Below are 18764 nucleotides of genomic sequence, written 5' to 3' on the forward strand. Positions count from 1 at the left end.
CGCATTTACAGACAGTCCTGGCCCTTCACTCTTCTACTCCAACCACGTTATGACTGCTTTCAAAAAGAAGGACAACTGTTGCCACTGAAAAGGCTTAGCGCTTCAGGAGACAGGTTCATGTTAAAATAATCGAAAATAATTTAACTTTTATTAAGGGACAATAAACTTTTTTTAAACTCAAAATTCATTTAAGAAACTTAGAGTTTTAAGATGTTACTAAAGGTGTCACTGTTTTCTCCTCTCAGAAACCTCCCCCTCAAACAACAACGTAATCAGAAACAGATATGCAAACTCAATCTTCAACTATATCAGAAGACACTGTAACTCTGAACTACACTATATAAAGAAGGGTGGCTAACTGCAGTGAAGTAAACAATGGATACAGGAAGAAAGAAGAGGGCACCGATTACTTGCAGATCTCAAAACTGCACTACATTGATTTCTGAGAGACTGAAACCAACCATCCCTTGTTTGGAACAATGGAAAATAGTGTGCTAAAGCTGGTGACAGGAGCCTCATTTGTTACCATGGAGTATCAGAGGAGAATGAGGAAACATACAGTCCTGCCATGTTTGCAGGAAACAGTGTGTAGTTGGTGTAGGGTGTGGTAGACTCTGAAATAACAGCAGTTTTTGATATCTTATAATGAGGAAGAAATAAAGGCTAAAATAGCTCACAAATCCAACCCTGTATCTTTAGGAAAATTCCTGCTAGCCTGGAAGCAAGCCCTGCTAGCCTCACACAAACCTCCCTCAAGTAGCTGCTCCAGAAAGAACTAATTTTATTGGAATATAAAGAATAACCAAATGGAAACCTCAGAGGACTGTATGCAAAGGTAACAAAAAAGACAAATAGTTCTTTAACATAAGGTTCAGTATCATAAAGATGTCAGTATTCCCCAAGTTAATTTATAAATTGATCATTGTATCAATGAAAATGTACATAAGAACTCAAGAACTAGAAAATCTGATTTTAAGGTTCAAATACTAAAATAAAAATAGCCAGGAGAATTCTGAAAAAACAAAATAATGATGGATAATAGCCTTACCAGGTAAGACGGACATTATAAAACTACCATAATTAATAGAACCTGGTGTACATTAATATACAGATAAATCAACTGAATAGAGCCCCCAAATTAAATACATATGACTTAGTATATAATAAAGATGATGTATCATCGGTGGGAAAAGGATGACATTCAACAGGTGCTTTTGGGACAACAAAGATATTAGAAAATGTAAAGTTGTCTCTTTATCTAATTTGAATAAATTAATTCCAGATGAGTCAAAGTTGTAAGTTTGCAAAAAAATAAAAATAAAAAACATAAATTTTGTCATACTTCTGGAGTAGTGACAGAATTTTTTGATACAATATGACTCAAAATTCCAAGGCCACAAATATTTCCTAAATTTAGCCACAGAAAAAATTTTAAATATTTTTGCATGGTTTAAAAAAGATGAAAAATATTGAATTAGGAAAGACTTGCAACACATCACAGAAAAATGTTAGCTTCCTTTATATAAAAAGGATGCAGAAGTCAGAAGAATCCGTAGAAAATAATCAAAAAATACAAAAAATCAGTTCACAGAAGAATATAAATATCTTAAATATACGAAATGGTGTTCAACTGCTAAGTGTCAAATTAAAACTGCAATATGCCATTATAATAATTAAAAATACATGTATCAAAGTAAACAATACACTGTGTTAGAGTGTAACAGCAGAGGCTTTTGTATATTGTTGGTGGGAATGTGGTTTGGTATAATTTTTATGGACAGCAATTAACAATAGATATTAAAATTAAAAATATGGCAAGCCGAGGTGGGTGGATCACCTGAGGTCAGGAGTTTGAGACCAGCCTGACCAACATGGTGAAACCCGGTGTCTACTAAAATACAAACTTAGGTGGCACATGTCTGTAATCCCAGCTACTTGGGAGGCTGACGCAGGAGAATCGCTTGAACCCAGGAGGTGGAGGTTGCAGTGAGCCGAGATCGTGCCATTGCACTCCAGCCTGGGCAACAAGTGCAAAACTGTCTCAAAAATAAATAAATTTTTAAAATAAATAAAAACACACATGCCCTTTGATGTTAAGAATCCTGTTTTCAATTATATTTATTCACACGTGTGCTAGCTGAACTATGTACAAATATAGTTAATGAAGTATTTGTGATAGCATAAGATTTGATCAATATAAATGTCTGTTAATATAGAGTATTGGTTAAGTATATTATGGTATAAACTATTCAATGGAAAATTAAAAAATCATGAAACAGCATGAGCGGACTATATGCATTTAAGGATCTCTAAGATCGGTGTCTATACCATGTGTCATCTGTTTGTAAAAATAATTAGAATACAATACATACACATATATGCATATTTAGGTAGTGTACATATGATTTTATGTATAGAATAGCTCTAGAATTACACAAAAGAAAACAGTAACATATTATGTCTGAATAGTACTGAATGGCTGCAGTTTCTAGGGTGAGAGTATGTAACATATTTTTCTACCATGTTTGTGTGTTACTGATTTTTAAAATTCAATTTAATGTTACCATTAACAACTTTATTTATTTGCATTTCTAATGTCAAAGTTAGAAAACATAAGACATCATTAAATTCTGAACTTATGTGTCAAGGTCATGCTGAACACCCATCCACATACAAATATTTAAAATAATACACCTGAAACTTACAATTTTGCATCTTCTCTGTAATCATCCAGACCCTCATCATATGATTTTGATCTTTCTGTCTTTGAGTTGGGCTGAGCATCCAGGCTAGGAGGGCCAACAGATTCTGTAATTAATTAAAATCCAATATTTAGACATTCACAAGTGGTTCCCAGATTCTTTTAATGGTGGAAAGATCAGTTTATCATACTATTCTAAGTGGAAAACAGAGCATGAGATACGGTTTACAAAACCACACTTTAGACATACCGTGGTCATGTGAGAGCTGACGGCGAATTAATGGAGCTGAAGTTGTGAGGCTAGGAGGAACTGTTGCTATGGAGGGGACCTGAGAGGTAGAAGCTGATATAACAGCAGAAGCAGGGATATGTGCAATATCATGATCAATGCTAGGGCTAGTTGGTTCATCTGTAAGAAAAAAGGAAAATCAGAATGTTCAATGACCTAATTGTTATTAATAATAAAACTCAGTCAATAATCATTATTAAGGGGGTCAGATAAAGATTTTAACACTTCACCACCAAAGCACATCACTAAATGACCTATTCCATCTGCTAAAAATTGATTTACAGTTATTACTCTAGTAATTCTAAATAATTCTGAGAATATGGTATAAGAAATTAAATGAGCTGCTCTACCAACCAATTAATGCCTTCACTAACTGATTGTCAAGGTACTAAAGTTTATAGGTACCTCGAACCTAAACCTATCAAACCAGAGCAATAATCATATATCACCCTGAAAGAATTACTTTTCAAATTTTAAATATATCATAGATTATCACTTCAGGAAATTAAGGTGATTGGCTGAGGCTGTTTTCAAAGCATTAATTCCTAAAACCGTATCCCCCCCTCATCCCCACACAAGTGTATCTCAATTTTTGTAGAAAGACAAAGTCCAGTCTCTAGCTTCCAAAATAACTTTCCAGGGCCATTTGCACAAAATTCTTACTCTTATAAAAATATCAGTGATTTAAATTCTAATACTTGAGGCCAAGAAATGTAATTCAATAGGATGCTGGAACTATAATCCTTAAAATTAAATGCCCCAGAATAAAACCTATTAAAGAATATACTACAATGATAAACCAGGGTTTTGATGCCTGGATTTAAAAGGTCCAGCTATTTTAATTTTGACTAAATTCTAAGGATGCTGTACCATATTATCAGGATTTTAATCAAGAGGACTGATAATGTTACAAAAATATAACATTTCCATTTTATGGCCAAAATCAGTAAATTCTGTGTTTAGCTTATTTTCTGTTTTTACAACTTTCTTTAAAAGCAGCTCTTTACATTTTAGGAAGAGAAGACATTTTGAAAATTTCTCTATGCACCACTTTTTACTAAGTATATGACAGTTTACTATCATATCAGTAAGAATGCAGTAATTCTTTTTCCAAAAGCAAGAAGATAACTGAAGTTTTAAAAATTCAATAAGGATAACAATTTAATTTCACTAAAACTTGTAGTATTTAAAACTGATTTTGATATTTAACTTAGCACATGCTCAACAAAGTTTCTTCAAATGATACATGATATAAAGCAGCCTGGTTTTATAGAGTCTGCTGATCCACAATTGTTATAGATTAATGAATACTGATGTGAAGAGGAATATACTGTATTCTTCAGAAAGTATCTGACTCATGCAGTATGAATACCTCTTTAATTATACTGGGATAAATCTTTGAGAATGGTTTTATGCCTTGCAAAAGTAACGAGAGTGAAATTCAAATTGTGCATGGATTAAGCATTATTGCAAAGCATTAAATACAATTTTCAAATTTTGTGTCCCTGGATTTCCTGATGGTATTCATCCAATCTCTTCCGACTTACTATATTTTGGAGAACATTTCTGAAACACACTGGATTAAAATAATCAGTTTTAGATATGTCTGCAAAAACAGGTGGGAGGATAGATACTCACCTGTTCTAAAGGAGGACTGAATGGAGAAGGCGTGGGAGAAGAGACTAACATTGGGCTTACTCATTTCAGTATTGTTGCATTCTTTATAACAAATTCCTTTTACTGGTATGTTAAAAGGAGAAAAGGAAAAGCTAAACATACTTTTAAAGTAAACACAATTATATTACCTCACATTTACAGACTATACTAATCCAATTCTTGATTCCCTTTGAAAATATAAAAACTTTTCTACTGGTTTAAAAATACTGTGTTTTGTTAGGAATAATCCAAATTCAAAAACTCTACTTTTCACATACACTTTAATTATTACCAAGGTGCAGATTATGTAAAAACAAGAATAATTCCAATTTATCTTATTTTCCACTGTAGAAAAATACACATTATTTAGTTGACCAAAGGGAAAACAAAAATTTTTCATCTCATATACAAATATATTCAAAAGCATCATGCTGTCACACTTTCAAATGACTTCTAAATTTTTAAATAAAATATTCTGTTAGATGAAAATCAATCATCTTTATCCTAGGCATATCACATACTACATTAAGACAAGTAATGCATTCAAAACATATTTATGAACTACTGAGGTTACAGATTTGTTATTAAGTGGCATAAACATTCGTGTTAAACTACGTAATCAAAGAACTGACTTAAGAAATGCGGTCTTGGCCAGGCGCGGTGCCCACGCCTGTAATCTCAGCATTTTGGGAGGCCAAGACGAGTGGATCACCTGAGGTCAGGAGTTTGAAACCAGCCTGGCCAACACGGCAAAACCCTGTCTCTACTAAAAATACAAAAATTAGCTGGGCATGGTGGTGCACGCCTGTACTACTCAGGAAGTAGCTACTCGGGAAGCCGAGGCAGGAGAATCGCTTGAACCCAGGAGGCGGAGCTGCAGTAAGCCAAGATCATGCCACTGCACTCCAGCCTGGATGACAGAGCAGGACTCTGTCACAAAAAAAAAAAAAAAAAAAAAAAAAAAAAAGTCTTCATTTACTTTCTTCACTAGAAGACCCAGAGATCTTTATAATAAAAAGAATGGTGAAAGACACCTAAGTTGCTACACATCAAAATTCAATGTGGTTACTGTCTCTTAACATGTAAAAAAATACAGGCCTATATATCCAAAAATTTTACTTTGGAAAACAATGTTTTCCAAAAGTAAATAATCCTCACAGATAATATCTACTCCATTATTCAATTTGGATTTTTTCCAAATGGAGAGTATTTCAAATTATGTTTCTATTTATTATTCATATCTGAATAGGAAACTTTCACTGTTTGTTGCTTATCAATTAATATTTTAGAAAAACATCTTAAAGATTTCATATTGTGAAACTTCATGCATAACTGTTACATAATAATTTTTCAGATATCAAAGCATGAAAGAAGGGAAGCCCTCCTATATGAAGAGCTCTTATAAAGGACGGACCACTAAAATCACAGTGGAAAGAGCAAAACACATGAAAAGACAACTCATGGAAGAAATACAAAAGCCTAATAAAAATGTAAAAAATACTGGTAAAAACCTATTACTGAAATGATCAAATAAAAGCAAGATGAAACGTGATTTATAACTGTTTTTTCATCTCATAAACTGACAAGTATTCTCACTTCAAGATGTTCTCATCCTATTTGTTCCTCTTCGTGTTCTGCAAGATAACTACAGAGAGTGTCTATGCCTATCTATCCTAGAGGTTCAATGGGATTCACAGGAGCGGTTGGCCCTCCTGTGGGCGGGCATGATCTAGGCCTGACCAACCACAGGGCCTATCCCTCTCAATCCACAGAGACTGGCCAAGGGGCAAGAACCACGCAGTCAGGGCCCCTTATATTAACAGTATCTCTAGGATTCAATACATGGACAGTGAGAAAACTATGGACTTTCTTTTCTTTCCTTGGAGAACAAAAACTGTAGAAATCAGTAAACTGTTGTCACCAACGGCCACCTTTTCTACTATGTAGAGAAAAATAATCTGAGAACGAAGAAAGCAAAACGAAAAAAGACTCACAGGCCAGGCGCGGTGGCTCATGCCTGTAATCCTAGCACTTTGGGAGGCCAAGGTGGGAGGATCACTTGAAGTCAGGAGTTCGAGACCAGCCTGGCCAACATGGTGAAGCTCCATCTCTACTAAAAATACAAAAATTAGCTGGGCATGGTGGCGCACGCTGGTAATCCCAGCTACTCAGGAGGCTGAGGCAGGAGAATTGCTTGAACCTGGGAGGTGGAGGCTGCAGTGAAGCGAGACTGTGCCACTGCACTCCAGCCTGGGCAACAGAGCAAGACTCTATGTCAAAAAAGAAAAAAAAAAAAAAAAAACGAAAAAGGAAACAGAAAAACTCACTCTTGATGTCTTTACTTGGGTATTTGGATCCAGCCATGCATGGAACCAGGTCTACCACAGAAGTTCTTCTCTGTGAGCTAACATTACTTCTTAGCATGAGCTAATTTGAAATAAATGCCCTGTCCCTGTAACCAAGAGAATTATGATGAACATAAATGTGGAGGGCAATGCGTTTCTAGCACCCTGACCAATGTGCATGTCTTCTCATAACACCCAATGTCCACTGTTACAGGTTAGGGCACAGAGCAAAAAAAAAGTCCCTTCTAAGGTGAGCTGAGTTATGAGGCATGTTTCTCACAGCTGACCATAATTACAAAGAAGCATATAATTAATGTACTTTATATTTTATAATTACAGTTGACAATAATTTTATGTAACTCAGTGAAATTATCAGAATTTTCAGCATAGACCATGGCAGAATAATCAGTTCCCTGACATAATTCTGCTTTTTATTTCACCTCTGCTACGAAGTAGTATTCCTACCCCCTCCCCAAATTACAGCATAATAATTTAAGGAATATTAACACTTATTTCAATGACAGAGTAAACTATATATTGCAAAAAGAGGGGTAAATTTGTATAAGTTGAAAGAAATGGCAACTAACCTAAAATTATATATGTGGTTACAAAATAGCAACAGCATGTATATATCTTTTTACTAAAATATGAAAATTGAATAAGCTGTTTCTGTTCCAACTCCTAACAGAAGGGACATACCTCAAGCAAAATATGCTTAAAATCTTGATTTTTCCTCATCCTTAGGGAAAAGGAGAGGAAATACTGCTAATTGATTCTGTGTCTTAAAAATAAATTCAGGCCAGGTGCGGTGGCTCACGCCTGTAATCCTAGCACTTTGGGAGGCTGAGGCAGGCGGATCACGAGGTCAGGAGATCGAGACCATCCTGGTTAATACGGTGAAACCCCGTCTCTACTAAAAATACAAAAAATTAGCCAGGTGTGGTGGCAGACGCCTGTAGTCCCAGCTACTTGGGAGGCTGAGGCAGGAGAATGGCATGAACCCGGGAGGCAGAGCTTGCAGTGAGCTGAGATCAAGCTGCTGCACTCCAGCCTGGGCGACAGAGGGAGACTCCGTTTCAAAAATAAATAAATAAATAAATTCAAATGTGACAAATATCCTTTCTTTTTACTTGCCTTCTGAGATATACACTCAATTTAAATCAAAGGAGGTGAACGGCTAAAGTTAAATGATCTTATTAATAGTCAAGCATAAGCTCCTTCTTTCAAGTAACAATGTATTAATCTTTGGTAATGCCACTTTTTTTTTTTTTTATCAGAGTTAAGCCCAATGAAATAAAGACATCCTAAAAAACTGAACTCCCTAGGCAAATTTAAATTAGCCCCATTAATACCAATTACTGAACATCAGGTACAAGAGCTGATAAAAATGGCATGCTGAAGCAACTCCATTTATATTACATTTAAAAGGCCTGGAGAAAGAATGTTTAAAAATGATGCTAATATAGTCACATGGCCTTCTCATCTTTGACCCAGCAACAGACCTTGAGTAGGCTCACTAAACATTTTTCACTAATTATAAATATAAATTTTGAAGCAGTAAGTCCTGTTTTATATGAACTGGTGATGGGTGCCCATCACCTAGTTCAAATATTCCCAATTTTTATAATAACTAAGCTTATTATCATAACTGGAATTCAATTTTCTAATTAAGACCAAGTTTCTTTAATGGTCAGTTCTGTGAACATGGATTTGAATTAACATTTGGCTTCTTCAAAGTCATCTGGAGATTTGGTTATCTTAATAACCAGAAGGTCAATGCTGTATCTCCCTATTAGATAGAAACGATTTTACAGTGGTTAGGAAGGGGAGAGTATTTTGAATAAATTCCCTATTTATGTTTGCCATGGCAAGATGGCAGTCAGTGCTGACGATGAGGGAGTGCAGTTGTAAATCTAAGGGGAACTACTGTGAAGTAGGTATTTGAAAGGGAGGTGACAAAATCAGAGCAAAAGCAGGGATGTGTGCAATATCATGGTCAGCTCATCTACAAGAAAGCATGCACCAGGTCAGCACAGCAAGGGCTCTAAATTTACAAAGGGCAAGTGGAAGGATCACTTCTAGATTTGCCACGGTTAACAGGTTACAATTACTTGGCTGAATTTTTGCAGTCTCATAGATCAAACAAGTTAACTAAACTCTTAAGATCTGGGGGTGAGGGTGTGTGTCCATGGGCCCGTGCACGAGCGTGTGTGTATGAAAAATGATCCAGCTTGCCAGCTGATATGTTGTAACAATTTCAACAAATTCAACATTTACTTAGAAATTTAATAAATATCAGGTCACCAATTTCACTGATCTATCTTGAAAATTATTAATTCTCAATTCTAGTACACAGAAAAGCAGCAAGGGAGTCGAAATGTGGATGACTGAGTAGGGAGGTCAAGAGACCTGGTGTGTTCGATTTTGCAAAAGCCACTTAACTTTTCTGGATATTACATTCACTACCTATAAAATAAAGAAATTGGACTTGGGTGATGAGAAGGGCCAATTCTAGTTCAAAAGGCCTACAGTTACAAATCCACTAAAGGAGTGGAATTATCTATTTATGTAAACATATAAAACATTTTTAGGTTTTTATAAACCAGGCATTTGTTAGGGGGCTTTTGAAATTTGGGTCTATTTTCAACATTAAAGGAACTAGGTGAAAAGGCTCCAAAGTCTACTTTAGTGAAACAATTTCATAGTTTATAAGAGCTAGGTTTTGGGAGGGCACAGTGGCTCACGCCTGTAATCCCAGCACTTTGGGAGGCTGAGGCAGGCGGATCAGGAGTTCGAGACCAGCCTGGTCAACACGGTGAAACCCCGTTTCTACTAAAAATACAAAAATTAGCCGGGTGTGATGGCACACGCCTGTAATCCCAGCTACTTGGGAGACTGAGGTGGGAGAATAGCTTGAACCTGGAAGGCAGAGGTTGCAGTGAGCCGAGATCATGCCACTGCACTCCAGGCTGGGTGACAGAGTGAGACTCCATCTCAAAAAAAAAGCAGCTACGTTTTAAAAAAACGTATTTCCCTAAATAAATAAGCATAGCAATCTATAAAGTGTGCTACAAAGAAATTTAAAGTGTTTCAGAATAAAAGCTAATGTGGCCAGGTGCAGTGGCTCATACCTGTAATCCCAGCACTTTGGGAGGCTGAGGGGGACGGATCACCTGAGGTCAGGAGTTTGAGACCAACCTGGCTAACATGGTGAAACCCCATTTCTACTAAAAATACAAAAAATTAGCTGGGCATGGTGACGCACGCCTGTAATCCCAGCTACTCGGGAGGCTGAGACAGAAGAATCACTTGAACCCAGGAGGCGGAGGTTGCAGTGAGCCGAGATCGTATCATTGCACTCCAGTTTGGGCAACGAAAGTAAAATTCCATCTCAAAAACAAACAAACAAAAATTAATGCTACTATCAAAGAAAAGATAAAAGAGCATCTAAAATTATTTACTGGTGGAACATTTTTGTTAACGAACTCAACACTTCTAAACCATCTTGATATGGCAGTGCCATTAAGGCTATGACCATCAAATTCAATTTAGCTTAGGCTAACCCTCACTGACCACACACACAGCCAACTTTGTAGTAAGACAGAGGAGGAGAAGTCTTAGAGATATGACAAAAGCATGGGGAAAAGATGCCAATTCAAACTTAGGTGATCTGAGCTAATAATAGTAAGTATAAAACTTAGAATGATTTTTCAAGCTAAGATTTAAAAAAGTAAAATCCAAGATTTAAATTTTTGCTCATTTTGAGGCACTGTCCAAAGAATATGAAATTTGGAGCCAACAGGCAATCAGCTCTGTCAGTTATCTGACAGAGCTTCAGCAAAGTACTTAACTTTCCTTATCCATAAAATGGGTTATTAATTCTGCCATAAATTTCCCACTGGGTTATGGTAAGGACTGGTACATTATAAAGTACGTGGTAGATTATAAAGCACTGCAGAAGTTTTTGTTATTTTATTATTCTATTTTTTGAGTGGAGTCTCACTACTCTGTCGCCCAGACTGGAGTGCAGTGGTACGATCTCAGCTCTTTGCAACCTCCGCTTTCCAGGTTCAAGCAATTCTCCTGCCTCCACCTCCCAAGTAGCTGGGCTCACAGGCACCCCACCATGCCTGGCTAATATTTTTGTATTTTTTTAGCAGAGATGGAGTTTCACTGCATTGGCCAGGCTCGTCTTGAACTCCCAACCTCAAGTGATCTGACCGCCTCGGCCTCCCAAAGTGCTGGGATTACGGGCGCAAGCCACTGCACCCGGACTATTTTATTATTTTTTAAATGACCTCACATCATTACTCAAATAGTGGAAGCAAAAATCTCTAAGCTTAAGTACCAATGGCATCACATGTTTGGGAAAAGCCGATATATGAAAAAGACATATAAAGACGATAAGTACATGATTTCTCTTTATAAGAGATGTAAGATGATAAAGTATATGATTCCTCTTTATAAACAGACTATTTGCTAAGACTCAGCCTGAATTAGTATTAAAGAAGGGCTGGGTGCTCATTGCATTGTCCTGTGACATCACCACTGGCACTGAGCCCAGAGCTCCCAAAGGGAGAAACTCGGTATAGGGAATGGTCACCTCTTCCCTTTGGGTAAATTTCAGGGAGCTAAGTTCCCCTGTATGGACAATGTAATCCAGCTATATCTTACCAAATCTAACACTTCTAAATCATCTTGATATGAGTGCCCATAAGGCCGTGACCATCAAATTCAATTTAACTTAGGGCTAACCCTCACTGAGCACACACACAGCCAATGTTGGGGAAAGACGGAGGAGGAGGAGTCTTAGAGATATGACAAAAGCATGGAGAAAGAAAGTTAAGATGAAACCCTGGGTGTAGGTAACAGTCACAGTATTTTTGTATTACTAGTAATGAGTGGTATAAATTAGAGAAGTGTAGGAAGTCAGGATTTTAGAACACATTGTAGTATCTGCTACTCACCGTGAGATTATTCATGAACAGCTCACATTGTTGAGGTTTGTGTTTACTTATAAAAGAAGTTGAAATTTATATTCAGGACTTACTATGCAGCTTTATAAAGTGGGGGGGAGTGGGAACAGTAAACAAAATACTGTTAATGAGTAATATTCTAAATTTAAAAACAAAATGTACTCATTTTGTTTTGTATGCCTGTATGCCTCCTACAACCTTAGTATATAGCAGGGGTCCCCAACTCCTGCGCTTCAGACTGGTACTGGTCCATGGCCGGTTAGGAACTGGGCTGCACAGCAGGAGGTGAGCAGCGGGGGAAGGGGGGTGAAAGTCAAATAAGATAGGAACTAATTAGAGAGTACTTTTATTCTTAGTAAATAAAATGATTTATTTACATCAATCTATATGTATATAGAATTATACAGATCTTTATTTTCTTTTTTAGCCAAAGTCTTCTCTTTAATAACATAATTAACTGTTTTATTTCTATACTTCATAACTAGGAAAAAATATTAACAGATATATCCAGCACATTTTTTTACTACTCCAATGTAATCTGATTAGATTGTTGTTATTATGTAGGAAGAAAATATGATGCCACTGTTCTGATAAGATTGCATGGGCCTGTGAAACAGCCACAGGTTGTAAGATTTTTTTACATTTTAAAACCTCATAAAACAATCATTCATCATCAGTTGCTTTCTATAAAATATCTATTCTAGATGATGTATAAGATTCCATCTACTACAAGAATCTACTATTTGCTGAGCTTGGCCTTAGGGGTACAAATATGAATATGGGTACAATTTAGGTTGAGATTCCCCACAATGTTGACAACTCGAATATATCCTATTTATAAAAAAACATAAGCTGTGTGGAACTTTTTAAAAAAGTTTTTAGTGTCACCTATCCAATTAAGTGTTTTCTTAAGAAACATTTTTAAAGCTATCAATTGTAAAGCTATTGATAGCTTTAAAAATTTTTCTGTAGAAAAGAAACAATAGTCCTCAACTGTTTTAAAAATGTTCCCGTAGAAAAGAAAAACTCAACTAGTACTCAAAGAGAAGCATATTATATTGTAAAATGATGGAGAACTCTTTTCATAAACCCATGGGGCACCACGGGGACTAGAAGTATGGCCCTGGTTGGTGGCAAAAAGAGAAGGAAAAAAGCCCCTGCATCGCATGCCTCCAGGGGGCGCTCTTCACAGGCATTCCATATAAATGGCGCGCTCCATGGAGCTGTGCTCTGGGATGAGGCTGAATCAGGCAAACCTAGAGACCCTGTCTCTATCACTTACTGTGCGATTTTAGAGACGTTATTTATCCTCTCTATACCTTAAATTTCTCACTTATAAAATGAATATTAAGGACAAAAGTCATCACCTGTTAGCAGATGATGTTTTAGAGCTGCACAGTCATTATGATGAGAACTGTATTGTTGTTTTGCTATACATTTAACCAGCATTTCAAAATTGTCTTTCAGCCATTATCTCAACAAATACTTATTGAGTGAATTCTTTATGTGCCATGCAGTGTTCTAGGCATTAAGGACACAAAAGTGAACCAAAGATTTAAAATCTCTGCTCTCATGTAGTTTTAGTTCTACTGAGAAACATGTAACAAAAAAACATGTCAAGTGGAAACAGTAATACGAAGATAAATAAAAAAGCTTAAGGGAAGAGAATGTCCGTTTCTGTGTCTGTGCGTGGGATACCTGTTTTAGATAGGTGAGTCACAAAGCCTGCTTGGATAAGATCTTTGAGCAGAGACCCAAATGTCATGAGGAAGACAGAGGCTTGTGACTATCTGCAGAATGTGTTCCAGGGTTGGAAACCAGCTGTACCTGTCCCTGTAGCAAGGCACGACTGACAGCAAGGAGGCTGGTGAGGCTGCAGATGGGATGCACGTGGAAGATTGTGATAGGAGATCACAAGGTAGGATCTCTCTGACACCATCAGAGAGGGAGTTGTGAGGCAGACCATGGAGGGCCTTTCAGATCACGGGAGGATTTTGCATGCTATTTTGGGTGAGATGGATGGGAAGGAAACAGAGGGTTCTGCAGAGAGGAGTGGTGTGATCTAATTGACATTTTTAAAAACATCACACTGGCTGCTGTATGGAGAACAGATCTGGGGTGGGAGGGAGCAGACAGAAGACTCAATAGGACAGGTGCCAGCAACTGTGGCACACGCTTACAATTTAAGTAACTTCTCTAAATCTGTTCCAGGATTTATAGTATGGCAAACTAACTTGACAATGAAGAGGTCTTTTCTCTCAGGACACGTTAAATTTACAAAGAAATATGCTTTAGAAAGTAAAAGCACCGTTTAAATGAAAGGTTGGTAACTAATTATCAAAACTGTTCCACTTGGTTTTTCATTCACCTGAATCAACAATTAGGTACAATTTGCTTCGCCGATTTCCTTAATCTCAGGAATTTGTTTCATCAAAATAAAAATTTGAAATGGGTACTAGGTACATGAAGTTTTTTTTTTTTTTTTAAAGGAAAATTGGTACTAGAAATAACTTTTAAAGAGGTTTGTAAAAGCTCTGGTTGAAGTACAGCTTATGAGTTTCACTACAAACATTTTAAAATCACAGTGTACGATTTCTGTGCCTATTGAACTAGAAATACTTTTCTGGAAAGATTTCTTATACATTTGGCATATTAGCCAATGACTCTAAATGAGCTCACCTATAAATGGGATGGAAGCCAAGGAATCGCCAGGCGGACTGGTACTCGAGGCTTTTCTTTCCTCCATTCTTTTTATGTGGACCTCTCGACGTGCATCATTGGGCAGCCAGCAGGTAGTGTCTGACCCGGTCTCCTGGTCATTTACTGCCAAGATGTAAGACTGATGCCTTAAAGGCTGCGGTGTCTGGCGTCCAGATGGAGGTTTTTCCCTTAGGATGACAGCTTCTTTATTATCTAAAGTATCTGATTGCTCAATTTCAGCCTCTTGTAAACTTAAATCTTGATTCCTTTGACTGACAGGTAGTTCTAAATCTGAAGTACTGGCGTTTTCACTCGACTGAGGGCTAGGCTTGGCAGAGGCTCCAGACAAAGAGGGGGATTTCCCAGTCTCCACTTGCTGATCGGGGGCGCTGTCAGTCCTTACCCATGTCTGCTGATTCAACAGACTGTTCTGATGCAAGTGATTTACTGGTCTTTGGTCTTTGACAGAAACAAATGACTTCTGGCTAAATGATGGTTTTGTGACATGAGTCGAAGGAGCTTTCAGAGAATTACTTCGGACTTTCACAAGAGGTGACCTGTCTTGTGAAATACCCCGAGGCAGTGACATTCCACAAGTAGTCTGAAAATTTCTGTTTGACTGCAGTGTTTTTAGATCTGGTGGAATTTTTTTAAACTGCGACACAGATCCCACTCCTCTACCACTCATTCGCCTGTTATCAGAATTAACAACGCTTGGAGCCACAGTAAAATTGGAACCTCGAAAAGATTTACGAATTTCTTGCTGCCTAGGTCTTTCATAAATACCTCGTCTATCATCCTGTTCAGTAAACCCACTCCACTTGTAAGTCTGTTTTTTCTCTCCATTGGAATCAGGTATTGGAGTTCCAGAATTGACATTTTCTAAGGTTTCCTCCTGTCCCTCAATATAATCCCATGAACGAGTTCTATGATTACTAAAACTAACAGATGGAGATGTCAGTGCTCCTTGAGATGCACTTCTTGGACAATACTTCATTAGCACAGAATCTTCCAGTCTTTCTTGGGACACACTGCGTTGCCGTATCTGGACAGACTGGGGCACTCGATCATGAGAGGTGCTTCGACGTCGTCCCTGCAAAGTAGTGCGGTTGGGGACGACCTGGTTATAATCCGTCGTGCTTTGAGATGCTGCTCTTAAACTATCTAATCTTTCTTGTATTGTCCGACAACCTATGTGCAATCTTCTGTTATCAATATATTCTTTGTAAGTTTTATAGTTTTTCCAGTCTATGTGCTGATGGGAATTTGGTGAATAGTGATTAACAGATACAGAGGGAGCCTCCACAGCTTGAGATCTGCTGCTTGAGATTCCATCAGAATGTCCACTGTAATTTCCAGATTTAAGTAAAATTCCAGAAGTTTCCAACGATCTGGAGCCTGCAGGCTGATGAATTAGATGAGTGGTGTGAACTGATAATGGCGGTGATGTGGTTCTTGACACTGTTTTTAAAGAGGTCTGCTCATTCACGCCATACCTCACTTCTTCAGTTCTATGTGAAGGACCTGTATGGTTGTTTCTATTGGATAACAAATCTACAACCTTCTCAGAAGGCACAATGACAGTCCTTACACTTTCATTGCAAACACACACTGCTGTGTTTGATTTTGCAACATCTGTTGGTGATGGAGGCACTTGTATTTCCATTCTATAGGCCCTACCAGGTTGTGTCAGTACTGGTGTACTGGTTTGCTGTTTGCTCAATGATGAGTCAGGAGGAGATATTTCAACTGGCTGTGCCATGGCTGATGGGGCAGATGGCAGCCAGGGATAGCAGATTGGTGGAGGTTCAGGTATATTGCGGGCATTGCCGCTATAAGCTTCGTTGCCTTTCAGGTAGGCATCTTGAGAATATGCCTGTATAGAAATGAGAGAAAGGTGTCACTGGAAATTCATAAAAACAATAATAATTTCCGTTTTTACAGTTCACTATTTTATCTATGTCCTACCTCGTTCCTGAGTGACATTCACTATAGCATGCATGCAAACACAACATAAGGGTACTCTACAAATCTATAAAGAGCTAGTCTCTCAGAAATCAAATAAATTGTAGAATCTGCAACACATACAAATTACAATCACCTCTTTGCGCAAAACATGTGAAACTCATCAAATTTCTACCCAACCAATTAGATGTACCCACGTTGCTTCTAAAATTCTCCCCATTCAAGCCTTCTGATTTTCAGCAGTCAACAGGTTAAATGGCTGCCAAATAAATCCCAGCAAAGGAAGATTCATATATTTTGCCAGAGAAAAGGTGAAAATATTAAAAATCTTAAATGCATTTTAAGTACTACTACTATAATAAATTAAATCTAATTTATTTGAAGGAAGCATCTTGTCAATTAACCATCACAGAGTCCCTAAGAATAATCCATTTTGACAAATTAAGCCCTTCAGCAGCCATGCTAAGTATTTTAATATTTAAAGTAAGATAATATGCAAGTTTAAGAAATAAAGCACATATAATAAATGCACAAAAATATGAAAACGGTAACTCATCGTTCTGTATATAATTTATATTTTTATTTTAAGCTAATGCAAAAGTATATCGTACAAATTTATTTGGTCTCTTTTACTTATTATAAGGAGACATTTCTCTGTTACTAACAGGCAGGCATGCAGCCTAAATTGTTTTTTATCAACTATTTGTAAAATTATTCAGCAATATTTTTAAAGCCTTAAGAATAACAGAAATCAACTATAGAGACTTTACAAAACAGAGCTCATCAGTGCAACACAGGGACTATGTTCAGCATCTGAGACAGGTGTGGTAACACATCTTCTCCTAATCAAAACAAGCTTAACTCAAGTCTATCATCACATCCTATTCTTTGCATTCGACAGCTTGCAAAGCTCAAGTGCAGCCACAAACATAACAGCAAAGTAGTAGGGACAGGAAGAGGGTGAGATACTTAAAAAAAAAAAAAAAAAAAAAATATATATATATATATATATACGCTGATGCAGATAAATATTATGCTGTAGCATCAGTTATGTACAGGATACAAAAGAAAACCAAACAAAAATAAAAAATAAGGATGGCAAACCATCTATCACAAACACATTCTGCAAATTAGTAAGATTAACATGATAGAGGGATTTCTCTAAGCAAAGTGAACAGTTTTTAATAGATTGGCTTATTACAAATCTCTACAAAACATGACTTAAAAAGCAAGGAAATGGCTACTGTGCATTTCTTACCAGTGCTGTGACATCCTTTGTAAACTGTAGCTAGCAGAAAATAGGAAAACATAGTAGAAGCTGCTTACTGATATAAAGACAAAATCATGTTGTCATATTGATGCTGGAAACGGCAAGCTAAAAATACATCTATACTTGTTTCTCTGGAAGGTACCAAGAGAGGTAAAGGGCAGTGAAGCATAAAGAATAACTCCAGTATTCTTCTGAACATCTTTTTCTCAGGCTTTTATCTGATTCTTGTTTGATGTGTCTACCATTCTTGAAAGCAAAATACATCTGGTGACAATGCATTCCTAACAGATATTTTCTTCAATATGCACTGCTGTCTGATAACATGCTACAAAGCTTCCCTCCACGAGAGCAACAGTGATGTCTCTCATTTCCCCCGAGCTTCTTCCATCTCTGCTTCCAGATGACGAAACGAATGCTCTATTATGCATTTAAAATAGTACAACCTCCTCCTTCCCCAGTAAATCAGAGCATAACCACAAGCTGTCAGCAGACTGCAGCTGCCTTTACACTAAGATTCAGCGGGGGAAATGATTTCTTTTAAGTAAGTTTCACTCAAAAATTAAGATCTTTCAACACTGTGCCTTTTGTACTATTGTATTAGTTTGCAAAAATAACTACTGGATAGACATAAAAATATTATTTCCAGAGTAACTCTTAACCTATAATAAATATTATAGAACAGAGACTAGAATGCAGTGAGAAATTAAAGCTAGCCATATAAAAGAAAACATGTCTACATAATATTTTTATGGCATGAATACAGTTAATCCAAACATGCATTTTGGGTATGTGCATTGACACACCAAGTCTATCTTTTCCATGCTGATTAGAATCATACCAATACTTTTCTGCAATAGGAAAA

General features: G+C 37.0%; 1 protein-coding gene across 12 annotated transcripts in view; it reads right to left on the bottom strand.

The window, feature by feature from the left end:
• The window catches only part of ARHGAP21 (Rho GTPase activating protein 21), a 145777-nt gene that overhangs the window by 23654 nt on the left and 103359 nt on the right, over window positions 1-18764 (bottom strand). For 6 of the 12 annotated variants that reach the window (XR_008657112.2, XM_055274915.2, XM_055274911.2 and 3 more), the window contains 4 exons: window positions 17891-17920; window positions 14647-16543; window positions 2952-3110; window positions 2706-2808 (listed from right to left, as the gene is read on the bottom strand). Coding sequence is in view for 11 of the 12 variants with exons in the window: in XM_055274915.2 (XP_055130890.1) it covers window positions 2706-2808; window positions 2952-3110; window positions 14647-16543; window positions 17891-17920 (2189 nt within the window). In the remaining variant the exon portion in view is untranslated. The remainder of the gene's footprint in view (window positions 1-2705; window positions 2809-2951; window positions 3111-14646; window positions 16544-17890; window positions 17921-18764) is intronic. The other 6 variants (XM_063637252.1, XM_063637250.1, XM_063637251.1 and 3 more) reach the window with 1 other exon arrangement.

This window comes from Symphalangus syndactylus, chromosome 4 (assembly GCF_028878055.3).
Source record: "Symphalangus syndactylus isolate Jambi chromosome 4, NHGRI_mSymSyn1-v2.1_pri, whole genome shotgun sequence".
Lineage (NCBI taxonomy): Eukaryota > Metazoa > Chordata > Mammalia > Primates > Hylobatidae > Symphalangus > Symphalangus syndactylus.